We start from the raw sequence: 12740 nt of genomic DNA, 5'->3' as shown, positions 1-12740 counted from the left end.
TTTCTAAGGAAGCTTTTAGAACTCACTATGACTCAGTTCCCTTAAAGAAAGGGTATGTGTGTGTTGGGCAAATAAGTTTGTAAAGTTTGTGTTATTTGATTTGGCTCACTTTTATTGTTAAAAATGGTCGCTGCCCATGTAAATTGCATTGTCAGGTGATACTGCTAATTACCTTCCTGTTTGGGAAGGGGCTTGGTTATGCTAATGTGTGCTGGAGGAGGGGTTTCACACCAAAAAGTTTTAAGAAGGAGGGGAAGGAGGCCCCGTTTTTTGGCAGAGGAGAAGCAGCCTAGATGGCGAGGTGCTGAAGGAGAAGCCAGTTTGTGCAGAGAGAAGGAGATGGGAACCAGAGGGGACTGAGTCAGTGGCTTTGGGAGCCTGGAATGGAAAGGGAAGTGTATTCCCCCTGTGTTTATTTACTAGCCCGCCCGCAGGGGTGAGGCTAGAATAAAGGCCTGGCCCACCAGTTGGCTCGTTGTTTCTCTACCATCTGTGCGAATCTAATGGGAACTTGCACGCGCCTGGCTGAGACAGCGGCCACAGCTACTGGCCTTACAGTGTGGAAGGAGGCAAGTGAGGAAGCCCTTGAGATGCCTTCCTTCTAACTATACAATGCCAATGCCATCCCAATCAAAACCTCATCTCGCAGAAGCCTAAACTGAGTCTCAAAAAGCGGAAATGACTTGGATGTAGGTCCTTTGACTCCAAGAGTGTTCTTACCCCCTCCTGTTGGCTGATTCTACCCTCTTCCTTGTAACCACTCAGGGCAAATGACAATACTGATTTCACCCCCCTCAGAGAACGTGAGAACACATCAATCTTACAGGGGAAAGAATTCCTTCACCACAGCTTCCTCTTGCTTTAGTTTATAGACTGGCTTCCTCTCTCTGGGACCTGAGAGGCATCCAGAAAACGTTATCCGAGTTAATGCTCCTCAAATCTGCAAAGTATCAAATGAATGAGGCAACAAACACTCTAGGGGTGCCGTGCCTCATATTTTAGGCTGTGGCGACAAAAATTTAGTTTCCGCTTAGGCAGGGAGCCGCCCTCCGCAACCTATCAACGTTGGAAGCCTGAGGCTACCCCAACAAGGCGGGGGTTGGCTCGGCGGTCAGGATGATCAAACCATCGGCCGACCGCCCGCCCAGGTGCCAGGGATTCGCGGAAGCCCGGCCGACAGGGAGCAGCCACTCCCCGGGGCCCTGTGCGCGTGGGGATGCCGGAGTCGGCCCACGTACTTCCCCCGCTCCCGACCCACCGCGGACCCCCTAACCGCCGCCCAACCCCGCAGGTCGCCGACCCCCGGGCGACGCCGACCCGCCTTCCACCGCCCCGCCGGGCGCGGTCACGTGAGCCGGGCCCGTAAAGCCAATGGGCAGCCGGTGCAGAATGGAAGGAATTGTCTGACCCCCGTTACGTCACAAAGCTGACGGGCGCGCGCCGCTTTTCCGCGCCCCCGGCCTCGGCCAGCTCTCTCTCCCTCCCGCCCGCTAGCTCGCTGCCGCACAGCCAATCGCGAGAGGGGAAGAGCCCGGCCCGAACGCGCGGGCGGGGCAGGGTGGTGGCCCGGCGGGGCGGGGGCGCGGAGTGGGCCGGCCCGTGGCGAGGAAACCCGGCTTCGGGGCGTAGCGCCAGGGCTGTGGAAGGAGCGTCGGGTGGTGCGGCGGCCGCCTCCTAGTCGGGAAGAAGCGACTCATTCCCTGCCGTGCCCGGTTAGTAAACCCTGCTGCGGCCCGAGCCCCTTCATCCGAATCCCCTACCCGCCCAGAGTTAGGAAGGGGCGCCGGCGTGTGGGACGCGGCGGCGGCCGCCAGCGCGCGGTGGGAGGACGGGCGGGCGGGCGGCGCGGGGGCGGTACAGGCCCCGGAGCGCTAGGTGCGCGCGAGCCGTGGGAGTGGCGGGCGGGGCAGGGAGGGGGCGCCGCGCGTCAGCTGTCAGTGCCGTGGACGCCGTGGGGACCCGCGGAAGGGTGAGCTCCGGGGAGGTGCGGGGCGGACGGTGAGTCGTCTGTTCCTGAGGGTCCCCCCTTGTCCCCCCTTACACGTCCTGGGGTTCGGGGTTACCCCACGGGAAGCCCGCCGCGGGACGCAACTGGTCTTGACCGAAGCCGTGGCCTCGTGGGCCCGGGCGGGCGGTGGGCGGAGGATACAGCGTGCCCGTGGGCTTCGCGCAGGGCTGGATGGAGGGGCTGGTACTGGGGCGCGCCTCTTCTCGGGTCTGGGCCCCGGCCGCCTGGGGCTGTGGCTCTGCTTTTCCCGCGGACTGGTTGGTTTGTTTGGTTTCCTTCTCCCCACCCCTTTCCCCATCGGTCCTCTTTCCCCCTCCCCTCCCAGCCCGCCCAGCCCAGCCCATCCCGGCCCCATTCACCCGGCTAGAGCGAGACCTTGCCTCCCCCCCCCCCCCCCCGCTCCCGCCTCCTCCGTTGTTCCCGCCCCCTTCTCTAATAAGCTTCTCTGCCTTGCTTTCAATGGGCCGGTGCTGCTGTCGCTGCTGCTGTCCACCTGGGTTGTGGATGTTGTCGGCTCCGTGTTGTGATGACAGGAGAATGTGTGTGTGTCCCGGGCCCAGACGAATTGGTAGGTATTCACTTAATGACTTGCTTTGGGTACCCAGGAAGGATGGTGACTGATTCTGTGTGTGGACGGTTTTAGGTGGGTCGATTTGGAATTAAGGGGCGAGGTAGATAGAAAAGAGGACAGAGCCATCCTACACCGGGATGGCTTTGATGCCTTGGTGTGTGCAGCTTTCAGGTAGGGACAAAGGAAATTAATCAAACAAGTGCTGGCTTTGGGCTTTGTGTCTTCTGAGGTATGCCCGTTTCTTCATGTAGCGATAATGGGAGCTGTGAAATGGTTAGGCATTTCCAGAAAATGCTAAAAAATCGCAGTTTTTAATGCAATGCAGGTATTTAATGCAATTGGATTACATAAACTGACGTCCTGACACATGTAATAACTAGTATAGCATTTTTTTTTATTAACACAAAAAGCTTTGTAAAGCCAAAGAGCTCCAGAGTCAGTGCAGTGACTGCATTTTCTAATTAATTTGTTCTGTGGGTTTATTGATGAACTGGAATCATTTCTTGGCACAGGCTCTGCTGAGCACATCAGTAAGAATGGGTCTCCTTCCAGTTTAGGGTTGCAGTGCATCTTTCCTTATTAGTCATTGGAAAAATTGGCCAAATCCATCTAGGAGGAACAGCCTGCATATAATGTGGCTGGTCTGGAAAATGGGTAGGAACTTTTTAGTGAAAACGTGGTCAGAAATAATTTGAAAATTCGACACTGCTCCATTTTACCAAACAACTGGACCATGTTACTGTTCTTTGCCTTTCAAGAGCTTTCTACCCTATATTTATTTAGCTAGTTCAACAAAAGTTGTTTTCATTTTTGTTGTTGTTGAATCACCTAATATTTATAAAGATACTCAGTATTTGCTCACTGGTGGTTTGTGAAAAATTTGAAAGTACTTTAAGTCTGGTCTGATGGATTAATGACAAGACAGTCATAGAGCAGGGTTTTCTTGAATTTCAACCTCCCTAAGAATGTCTCTTTCAAAGGCATATTGGGAGTTGGGGGATTGGGATGCAGTCTCGTTCTATATGCTAAACTGAATAAGTGAAAGATAGAGTTGATAAAATTCACTCTGCTTTTTTGTTTTCAATCTTGAGAACCTTTGCTTTGAAGGAAAAATGTAGTATATTATTTGAGCATTTCACTGCTTGCTGTTTGAATGTACTGTACTATTCCAAGCATTTGCTGCATGACTCATTAGTTCTTTTGCCACAATATTCACAATATTTCATTAATTTTGCGATCAACTATAAAAACAAAAATTTTCAAAACAAAGCAATTTAAGGAAAATACAAGTTTTCCTGGACTATTCTCGATTAGACGTCATACAGGATGGAGCAAAAGTAGATTTAGATTTGTGCATATGTGCAACATCAGTTTGTACTTGTATTATTATTTACTAATTATTGTGTTATTTCCCATATGAAGAACTGCAAACCTACTTTTGCCCCACAGTTATATGAAATCCTGTAATATATCAAACCCCTTTTCTACATGTGCGTGTGCATACACACACACACACACACACACACAGGACTTTGATTCAGTCTATATCGCATCAGAAACATTTTTTTTCCTGTAGGATTCTAAAGTTTTAAAGTAAACACAAATACAAACTTATGTGACGTTGTGGAAAAACTTGCTTTTTATTAAGATTGGTATCTGTTTACATTTTAATAATAGAAAATCTTTATACAGAGCATGAATGGGTTAATGTGCTTTCTGCGAGCAGACCTAACAAGAGATGGTGTTTATGCTGGGAACCAATGTCCTGTGGCCTAACATTTGAGCACATCTCCTGGCTCAGTCATGTACACTTAACCTTTGGATGACTTTCAGGTATTCAGTTTGAAGTACTGTTAGTCTTGATAGATAACTCTTCTTCTGGAATTTCTTTTTTTTTTAACTGCATTTCAGAATGCTTATTTAGTTATTGATCTTATTTCCAAAATTCTAATCATTACCTTTTATTGTTTAATCTTGTTTTCAATTTTGTAAATAAATCCCTTCTTAAATAGTGCAGTTAAAGTAATGGTACTTTCTATCATTTGCAAATAGGGTTCTGTAGGGCTGGCTTATGCAGTACTTACTACAGAAGCAGAGTAGGATCACTTACTATTCAATGCTTGGTTGTCTCTGCTCCCCAATATCCCACTGATCACTTTGTCTTTAATTACTCCTCAAAGAAGGTATGCAAAAAATAATGTAATATACAGTTAACACTATGATATTTGTAAATTTTTTTGTTCCTTAATGGGTTTAACCTTCAGAAGGACTAGCTGATACTAAGATTCAGTTGGTTTCGTTTTCCTTACTTCTTTTTGTTTACTGTATTTCCTTAAAGTATTTGTAAAGCCTATTCCTTTATAGGCCAAATGAATACTTTGAGCCAATGCCTTAAGAATTCAAGGGAAATATTGAGAAAGAAGGAAGATCTTTTTTCTTGCATAAATTATCTGGGATAATGGTAAACATTTATTAAAATTTCTAGATAAATGCCCAGCAAAATCTTTTCAGTGTCATGAACTGAGTGAAACGATTTAGTTTTATTAGTGATTATAATTCTGTACCTTTTTTATCCAAACCATAGACTATTAGAGTATTATTTCACTATCCTTTATTGCTTCCCAAGGGCAAATAGATACTTTTTTTTTTTTTTAGTGTAAGAGTATTTTTCTAGTGGCAAATTCTACTTGGGATCGATAACTGATGAAAATAATATTTCTGTAGCTTTTCCTTATGGCTGATAAGCAGAAGTAAATTGCTAGTAAGTAAATTAAATTCCAGAACTGAGATTGTTATTGACAGTTTTGCAGCTGCTAAAATACTTAAACCATTTTTTATCATAAAGCATATAAAAAAATTAGACAATGAATAAATGAATCACTTCAACAAACACTTAAAAAGGCATGGAATCTTAGAAGAGGCCTTAGATAGCATCTGTTGTTCCCTTGTGTTCAATTACATCATAGAAAATCCAGGCCCAAAGAGGTGAGCCAGCTTTTATAGGATTACTTTGGTAAGTTGGTAGAAGACCTATGTCCCTAAGCTCACCAGATTGGTGCAGTGGTCTGGAAAGCATTGTTTGCAAGACCATTCACTGGAATATAGGAAGGGAATATTAGCATTTATCTTTAGTCATTATGTAAAATTTCTTGTGTATTTATAATGAACATTATATTAATACAGTAGCATGTATATGTAAGTTAAAGATAGTGCATAAATATACTTATGCTGAGGATGCATCCTAACACTTTTCTGGTGTAGCCTGGTGTAATCAAATGCTGACAATTGACCACAGGTCTAGAAGTCAGATGTTCTTAAATGCAAGAAGTCCCTGAGCAATATGACAGATCCAAGGCCTTTTTTAAGGCTAGTTACGGCCATACCACCCTGAATGTGCCTGATCTTGTCTGATCTCGGAAGCGAAGCAGGCTCCGGCCTGGTTAATACTTAAATGGGAAGATAGAGAGGGAGAAGGGTGATTGGCCAGGTACACTGCCACTGCATATTGTTATGTAACATTCATCTGCTCAGCTTTCCCCAGCTATTCTATTATATGTATATTTAAGCTAAATCTATTATACATTATGTGCAGTTTGTGCTACACAAAGAAATACGCTGAAAAGAGAAAAGTAAGCTGAACTAGCTACCATTCAGTCTTGCCTTCTAAATGATTGGGAACTCTGCTCAGCATAATATAGCCTATAGAAATAGTACATGATGTAGGTATAAAATATAGAGCCTTCTAGCACAGGGTTTAGTAAGTAGATTCACCTGCAGAATAATAGCAAAGATAAAGTAATCTGAAGTATAACTTTTTCTTTATGTGTACCTGTGTAATTTGCATTGTAGGAATCCCAGCCAGAAGTTCCAGCCTGCCACTGTATTCTGATGCCATGCCAGCACCAACTCAACTGTTTTTTCCTCTGATTCGTAACTGTGAACTGAGCAGAGTTTATGGCACTGCATGTTACTGCCACCACAAACATCTCTGCTGCTCATCCTCTTATATTCCTCAGAGTCGCCTGAGATATACACCCCATCCAGCGTATGCTACCTTTTGCAGGCCAAAGGAGAACTGGTGGCAATACACCCAAGGGAAAAGATATGCTTCCACACCACAGAAATTTTATCTCACACCTCCACAAGTCAACAGCATCCTGAAAGCTAATGAATACAGTTTCAAAGTGCCAGAATTTGATGGCAAAAATGTCAGTTCTGTCCTTGGATTTGACAGCAACCAGCTGCCTGCAAATGCACCCATCGAGGACCGGAGAAGTGCAGCAACCTGCTTGCAGACCAGAGGGATGCTTTTGGGAGTTTTTGATGGCCATGCAGGTTGTGCTTGTTCCCAAGCAGTCAGTGAAAGACTCTTTTATTATATTGCAGTTTCTTTGCTACCCCATGAGACTTTGCTAGAGATTGAAAATGCAGTGGAGAATGGTCGGGCACTGCTACCCATTCTGCAATGGCACAAGCACCCCAATGATTACTTTAGTAAGGAGGCTTCCAAATTGTATTTCAACAGTTTGAGGACTTACTGGCAAGAGCTTATAGACCTCAACACTGGGGAGTCAGCTGATATTGATGTTAAAGAGGCCCTAATTAATGCTTTCAAGAGGCTTGACAATGACATCTCCTTGGAGGCTCAAGTTGGTGACCCCAATTCTTTCCTCAACTACCTGGTGCTTCGAGTGGCATTTTCTGGGGCCACTGCTTGTGTGGCCCATGTGGATGGTGTTGACCTTCATGTGGCCAATACTGGCGATAGCAGAGCCATGCTTGGTGTGCAGGAAGAGGATGGCTCTTGGTCAGCAGTCACTCTCTCTAATGACCACAATGCACAGAATGAAAGGGAACTGGAACGTCTGAAATTGGAACATCCAAAGAACGAGGCCAAGAGTGTGGTAAAACAGGATCGGCTGCTTGGCTTACTGATGCCTTTTAGGGCTTTTGGAGATGTAAAGTTCAAATGGAGCATTGACCTTCAAAAAAGAGTGATAGAATCTGGCCCAGACCAGTTGAATGACAACGAATATACCAAGTTTATCCCTCCCAATTATTATACACCTCCTTATCTCACTGCTGAGCCAGAGGTAACCCACCACCGATTAAGGCCACAGGATAAGTTTCTGGTGTTGGCTACTGATGGGTTATGGGAGACAATGCACAGACAGGATGTAGTTAGGATTGTGGGTGAGTACCTAACAGGTATGCACCACCAACAGCCAATAGCTGTTGGTGGCTACAAGGTGACACTGGGACAGATGCATGGCCTGTTAACAGAAAGGAGAGCCAAGATGTCCTCGGTATTTGAGGACCAGAATGCCGCCACCCATCTTATTCGCCATGCAGTGGGCAACAACGAGTTTGGGACTGTTGATCATGAGCGTCTCTCCAAAATGCTGAGTCTTCCTGAAGAACTTGCTCGGATGTACCGAGATGACATTACAATCATTGTAGTTCAGTTCAATTCTCATGTTGTAGGGGCATACCAAAACCAGGAATAGTGAATGGATCTTACCCAGGCAATTCTCAAATGAAAATTTAAAGGACAGATAGATTTTTAAAAGATACTAAAATAATAAACATTTCCAGTGGGACATTCTTAGCATTTACCCAGCTGATCTTCTAGCCAGTCAAGAACTCAAATTAACTTGGCATTAGGTTAGCAGGATAATGAGAGTGTCATTCTGCCTGGCTCAGACCTCACAGCTCCTGCACTTGAGGCAAGTCAGTTCCTTATTGCAGATGTCTTGTGACATTGGTTTCTTCTGTCAGTCTGACAAAATCAGGATGACCTGGCAAGTAGGATCTTGAATAGGTCAAAGCAAGGATCTTGCTGGGCATATTTTCTTGGTAAAAGAAACATTACTGTTCACACCTGCAAGCTCCATTTGTCAGTAAGATTCCAGTGTACATGAGAACATTTATTTATTGCATGATTTCCTAGATATACAATCTATGCATTATTCATATAAATTGGTTTTATGCTGTGGTGGTTTTCAAATGCAATACTTTAAGCCATAAATGACCGAGAACCAAGCAATCTGAATTTGTAATTGTTTGTGATTATTTGGAATGCTTTTGAAATGGAATAACATAACTCCCTTCCCTACCCAATTACCTAATGTCGGTGAAACATACATAGTCTGTTTTGCCACTCTTGAAGACAATAAAGGTTTTTAGTTTTATCTACTCTTATATTGATGTTAAAGAAAAAAAATTAGTTTGTATTAATGAAAAGCTTTATTTAGTTTGAAATAAAAGATCTAGAATAAAGAGATTGATATGTTCAACCATTGTCATCTATAGCTACCAGCACGTCACTCTTACCGTGTAATTCCTGAAGGCTTAGCATGCTGTAGGTGTGGATGGTAGACTGCTGCTGGTAAAATATACTTCTAATTTCAAACTGGTAAGAGTTTTCATCACCTGGAATTTTAAGGATGACATAAATAAGTTGAAATATCAATTTGGGGAGTAAGGCTTACCTTTGAGTGTTGAGACAAGGGAGGAAGTTTTTGTTTATTCCCACTTAGACATAGTTCAGTTAAAATATTTGGTTTAAAAATTACTAAATGCTTTAAACATATCTTAGCTTATAAATAGGAATGTTGAGATATATACATGAAAAATTTTAAAAGGTAACTCTTGCATGCCTAATGCTTAATAGAACACTTAGTAGCATCAAGTGTTATTTGCAGCAGTCTCTAATGAGATACAGTCCCTTATAATGCTACATCAACTTAAATGGAAATAAACCTATTCATATTGGTTTTTGAGGAGCTTATTTGATATGCATCAAGTGTCATTTTGTTCCTCTGTTTATGGTGATTTGTGTACAGCTGTGCATACATTTCTTCACATTCTAGCAACACTGTTAGAATGGCTATAACTATGATACTCATAGATTTTAATACAGTTAGGAGTCCTTTCAGATTTCTGTAGAAGATGAGCGAGGTGGTCAAGGACTCCTGATGCACTGTGGAAACTAAAGCAACACAGAACTGACTGCAAAACTTTTTCCGGTTGAAAAATAGACTCAGGAAGATTGCAGCTCAGAGCATCATATAATGTTTGTTTTCTGAGGTCCTTTCCCCCTTTTGGTTTGTAGTTTTTTTGTTTTTCTTTCCATCAGCTTGGAACTTTTCTTCCAGGCAGCATTTTCAAAGGGGAAAAGGGTGTCCTATATATTTATTTCTAAATGTTTTGACAGACACTTCTTTTAATGAAATATATGTAGACTACAGTAGCAGTTAAAACTCATTTTCAGGCTACTATTTGAATTTCTCTTGAACATTACTCCTGAAGAATTCTGTATTGTTACATACTTAATATAGTCTCATCTCTATATAGTACAGCATATATAAATTTAGTTTTATGTGGTCATGATCAACATAGTAATTATTATTGTTACACAAGAAACTTGGTCTGCAGTCCCAAAGCTGGTTTACCAGAATGAAAATTCAGTGTGGAGTTCAAATTGTTGAAGTGAAAATAATTGGGTGGTAGATATCTGAATGTACTATCACCTGAAAACAGTTGTGATTTTAGTGTAATTGGCTGTAACTGTGATGATATTTGTAGAATTAGAATAAAGAGGACATGCACCTTTCATTTTATTTAGCCTTTCTTAAATTTTTTTTATTAAACTTTCTGACATATGTTCGACTTCTGTATTTATATTTAATCAATGGCTCATGATATTTATAATGCGCCGTTAACTAGTTAAATGAAATGGAGGCATGGGACACAGTAGTTGGTAGAAAAATTGTCTTATAAGAGATGTATCTGTGCAGAGACATAATAAGTTTGTATGTAATGCAGAGAATGAATGGTCAGAGAGATGCCCACAGTGAATTAAAGTTCCATATCTGTTTTATGAATGGCCTCCATTTCTAAAAAAATTAAATTTATTGAAGTAACATTAGTTAATAACGTAATTTTTCAGGTGTACAGAGTTATAAATTGACATGCACACTATTGTGTCCTCATTACCCAAAGTCTAATTTACTTTTGTTACCATATATTTGACCCTTTTAACCACTTTGCACTCTCCCATCCTCATTCCCCTCTGGTAACCATTCTGTTGTCTGTACTGGTTTTTATTAATAGTAAGATTCATTTGATTCTTTCTATGGTGGTACATTATGCTTAACTTTAGGATCCAGTAGGTTAAATAGTACTTTTTAAAGAGCCGAGGTATAGTGGCCCTGGCTGGCTGCTCAATGGATAGAGCATTGGCCCAAGGTGCAGACGTCCAGGTTTGATCACTGTTCAGGGCACACTTGAGAAATGACCATCTGCTTCTCTTCTTTCTCTCTGCCTTCTCTGTCTCTTTCCTTCTAGCAGCCAGTGGCTCAGTTGTTTCCAGTGTTGGCCCTGGGTGCTGAGGATAGATTGATTGATCTGAGCATCGGCCTTAGGCTCTGAGGATAGCTCCATTGATCCGAGTATCTCATCAGCCCCATACAGGGGTTGCTGGGTAGATCCCTGTCAGCGCAAGTGGGAGTTTGTGTCTATGTCTCTTCTCACTTAAAAAGATAAAATAAAAATAGATTGGTGAATGTTGGGAATACTATTAGTTAAAATGTAATATTAAAATGTAACTTTAACTTTGAAAATACAATGCAAGTAAGTTATACCTTCTCTACCTTAAAGGGACGACTCCTTTCTCTCTCTTTCCTTTCTTTCTCCTCCCCCCCTCTCTCCCCCTCCCTCCCTCCCTTCCTTCCTTCCTTTCCTTTCTTTTCTTTTTTGCCAGAGAGAGAGAGAGATAGGAAGGGAAAGAGATGAGAAGCAACTTGTGGTTGTGGTACTTTTAGTTCATTGATTGCTCCTCAGATGTGCCTTGACTGGTGGGGGGTGGGAGGGTCTCTAGCCTAGCCAGTGACTCTTTGCTCAAGCCAGTGACCTTGGGCTTCAAGGTAGAGGCCTTTGGGCTGAAGCCAGTGACCATGGGATCAGGTCTATAACCCCGCACTTCAGAGCCCACCCTGAAGCCAGCTACCTCGGGGGTTTTGCACCTGGGACCTCAGTGTTCCAGGTTGATGCTTTATTCACTGCATCACCACTGGTTGGGTGGAGTCTTATTATTCTATTTTTTTAATGCTCTTTAAGTGAGTGAAGATTTTTCACGGTGAAAAGTTTAGAAGGATTAGAGAGTGGTCCTTTGCTATGGAGCTCTTTATACCTCTCCCACTGAGAGTTTTGTTGAGATAATTCATTAAATGAGCTAATGACTTCCTATAAGAAAAAGGCAAATTTAACTTTTTTTTTATGGTCTTGATTTATCATTCTATCAGCCATTCATTGCTCTATGATTAGAGATGAGAAAGGAAGTGGCTTGATGCTGACTGTTAAATTAGGACGGTGGCATGACTGACATTTCTTTTTATTAATCAAGATTCACACTACTGAGGATGAACTTGACTATTCTATCATCAAACATGCCTAGCTATAGGTTATTGTTAGCTTTGTTTTTGACTTTCAAGAGGGTCTGAGTAACTAACTGTATCCTTGGTCTGTAGGTTAACATACCTTAAATCTGATCTTTTTCATAAATTGCTGTTGCTTACAAAATTTTTCAGATCTTCAAAAGCTGAGTCTTGGACAAGTGGGGTAAATGAAGACATCTTGGTGGCATGTGAATTGACATGTTACAGTATAAAGGTCATCTCCTTTGTTCCTTTCTGAATTTACTTTGAAAGTCAAGCTTCTTAATCTTATTAAACCCCATCTGCCCAATTATTACAAAATTTGTGCCTTGGATCAAATCCCAACAATTGTTTTCTAACTAGCTCTCAAGTTATAAGCCTTCAAAGGGGATATATTAAAAATGATGAAATTCATTTCATGTGCCATGAGTGATTATCCAGTGCACATATTTAAGGATTACACAATTTATGCTTAATTATTTAGGTTTATAAAATATGCAAATATCTGGTTTTCTAATAATTTTATAACTATATCTTGTTTTATCCATCAAGATTCTCAGCTATTTTTAAGGGCAGGGCTCTTAAGTTTTCTTTTTTTGACTAAACATGATGAATAAAAATGTTCAGCACTTAATTTAAATTAGAGATATAGTTTTTTTAAAAAAACCTAAATGAACTTTAAAAAGTACTTTTCCTTTGTTCATCAGAAATGAACATCTCCAGA

At 42.3% G+C, this 12740-nt stretch overlaps 1 protein-coding gene across 5 annotated transcripts; it reads left to right on the top strand.

Moving 5' to 3' along the window:
* The first annotated feature begins 1483 nt into the window (after positions 1 to 1483).
* On the top strand, positions 1484 to 10250 carry PDP1 (pyruvate dehydrogenase phosphatase catalytic subunit 1). Of its 5 annotated transcripts, none has more exons than XM_066266060.1 (4): positions 1485 to 1712; positions 2542 to 2576; positions 4306 to 4412; positions 6429 to 10250. In XM_066266060.1, exon 4 carries the CDS (start codon positions 6473 to 6475, stop codon positions 8084 to 8086), a length of 1614 nt encoding a protein of 537 aa, XP_066122157.1. In that variant the 5' UTR covers positions 1485 to 1712; positions 2542 to 2576; positions 4306 to 4412; positions 6429 to 6472; the 3' UTR covers positions 8087 to 10250. The 5 variants fall into 5 exon arrangements, with proteins under 5 accessions (XP_066122154.1, XP_066122157.1, XP_066122156.1 ...); XM_066266059.1 differs by having other exon boundaries at positions 4272 to 4412; XM_066266058.1 differs by having other exon boundaries at positions 4257 to 4412.
* The last annotated feature ends 2490 nt before the right edge of the window (positions 10251 to 12740 follow it).

The sequence above is a fragment of the Saccopteryx bilineata genome, chromosome 3 (assembly GCF_036850765.1).
Source record: "Saccopteryx bilineata isolate mSacBil1 chromosome 3, mSacBil1_pri_phased_curated, whole genome shotgun sequence".
NCBI lineage: Eukaryota > Metazoa > Chordata > Mammalia > Chiroptera > Emballonuridae > Saccopteryx > Saccopteryx bilineata.
The sequence above is the reverse complement of the archived record's forward strand: the minus strand, read 5'-3'. Positions and strand labels throughout refer to the sequence as shown.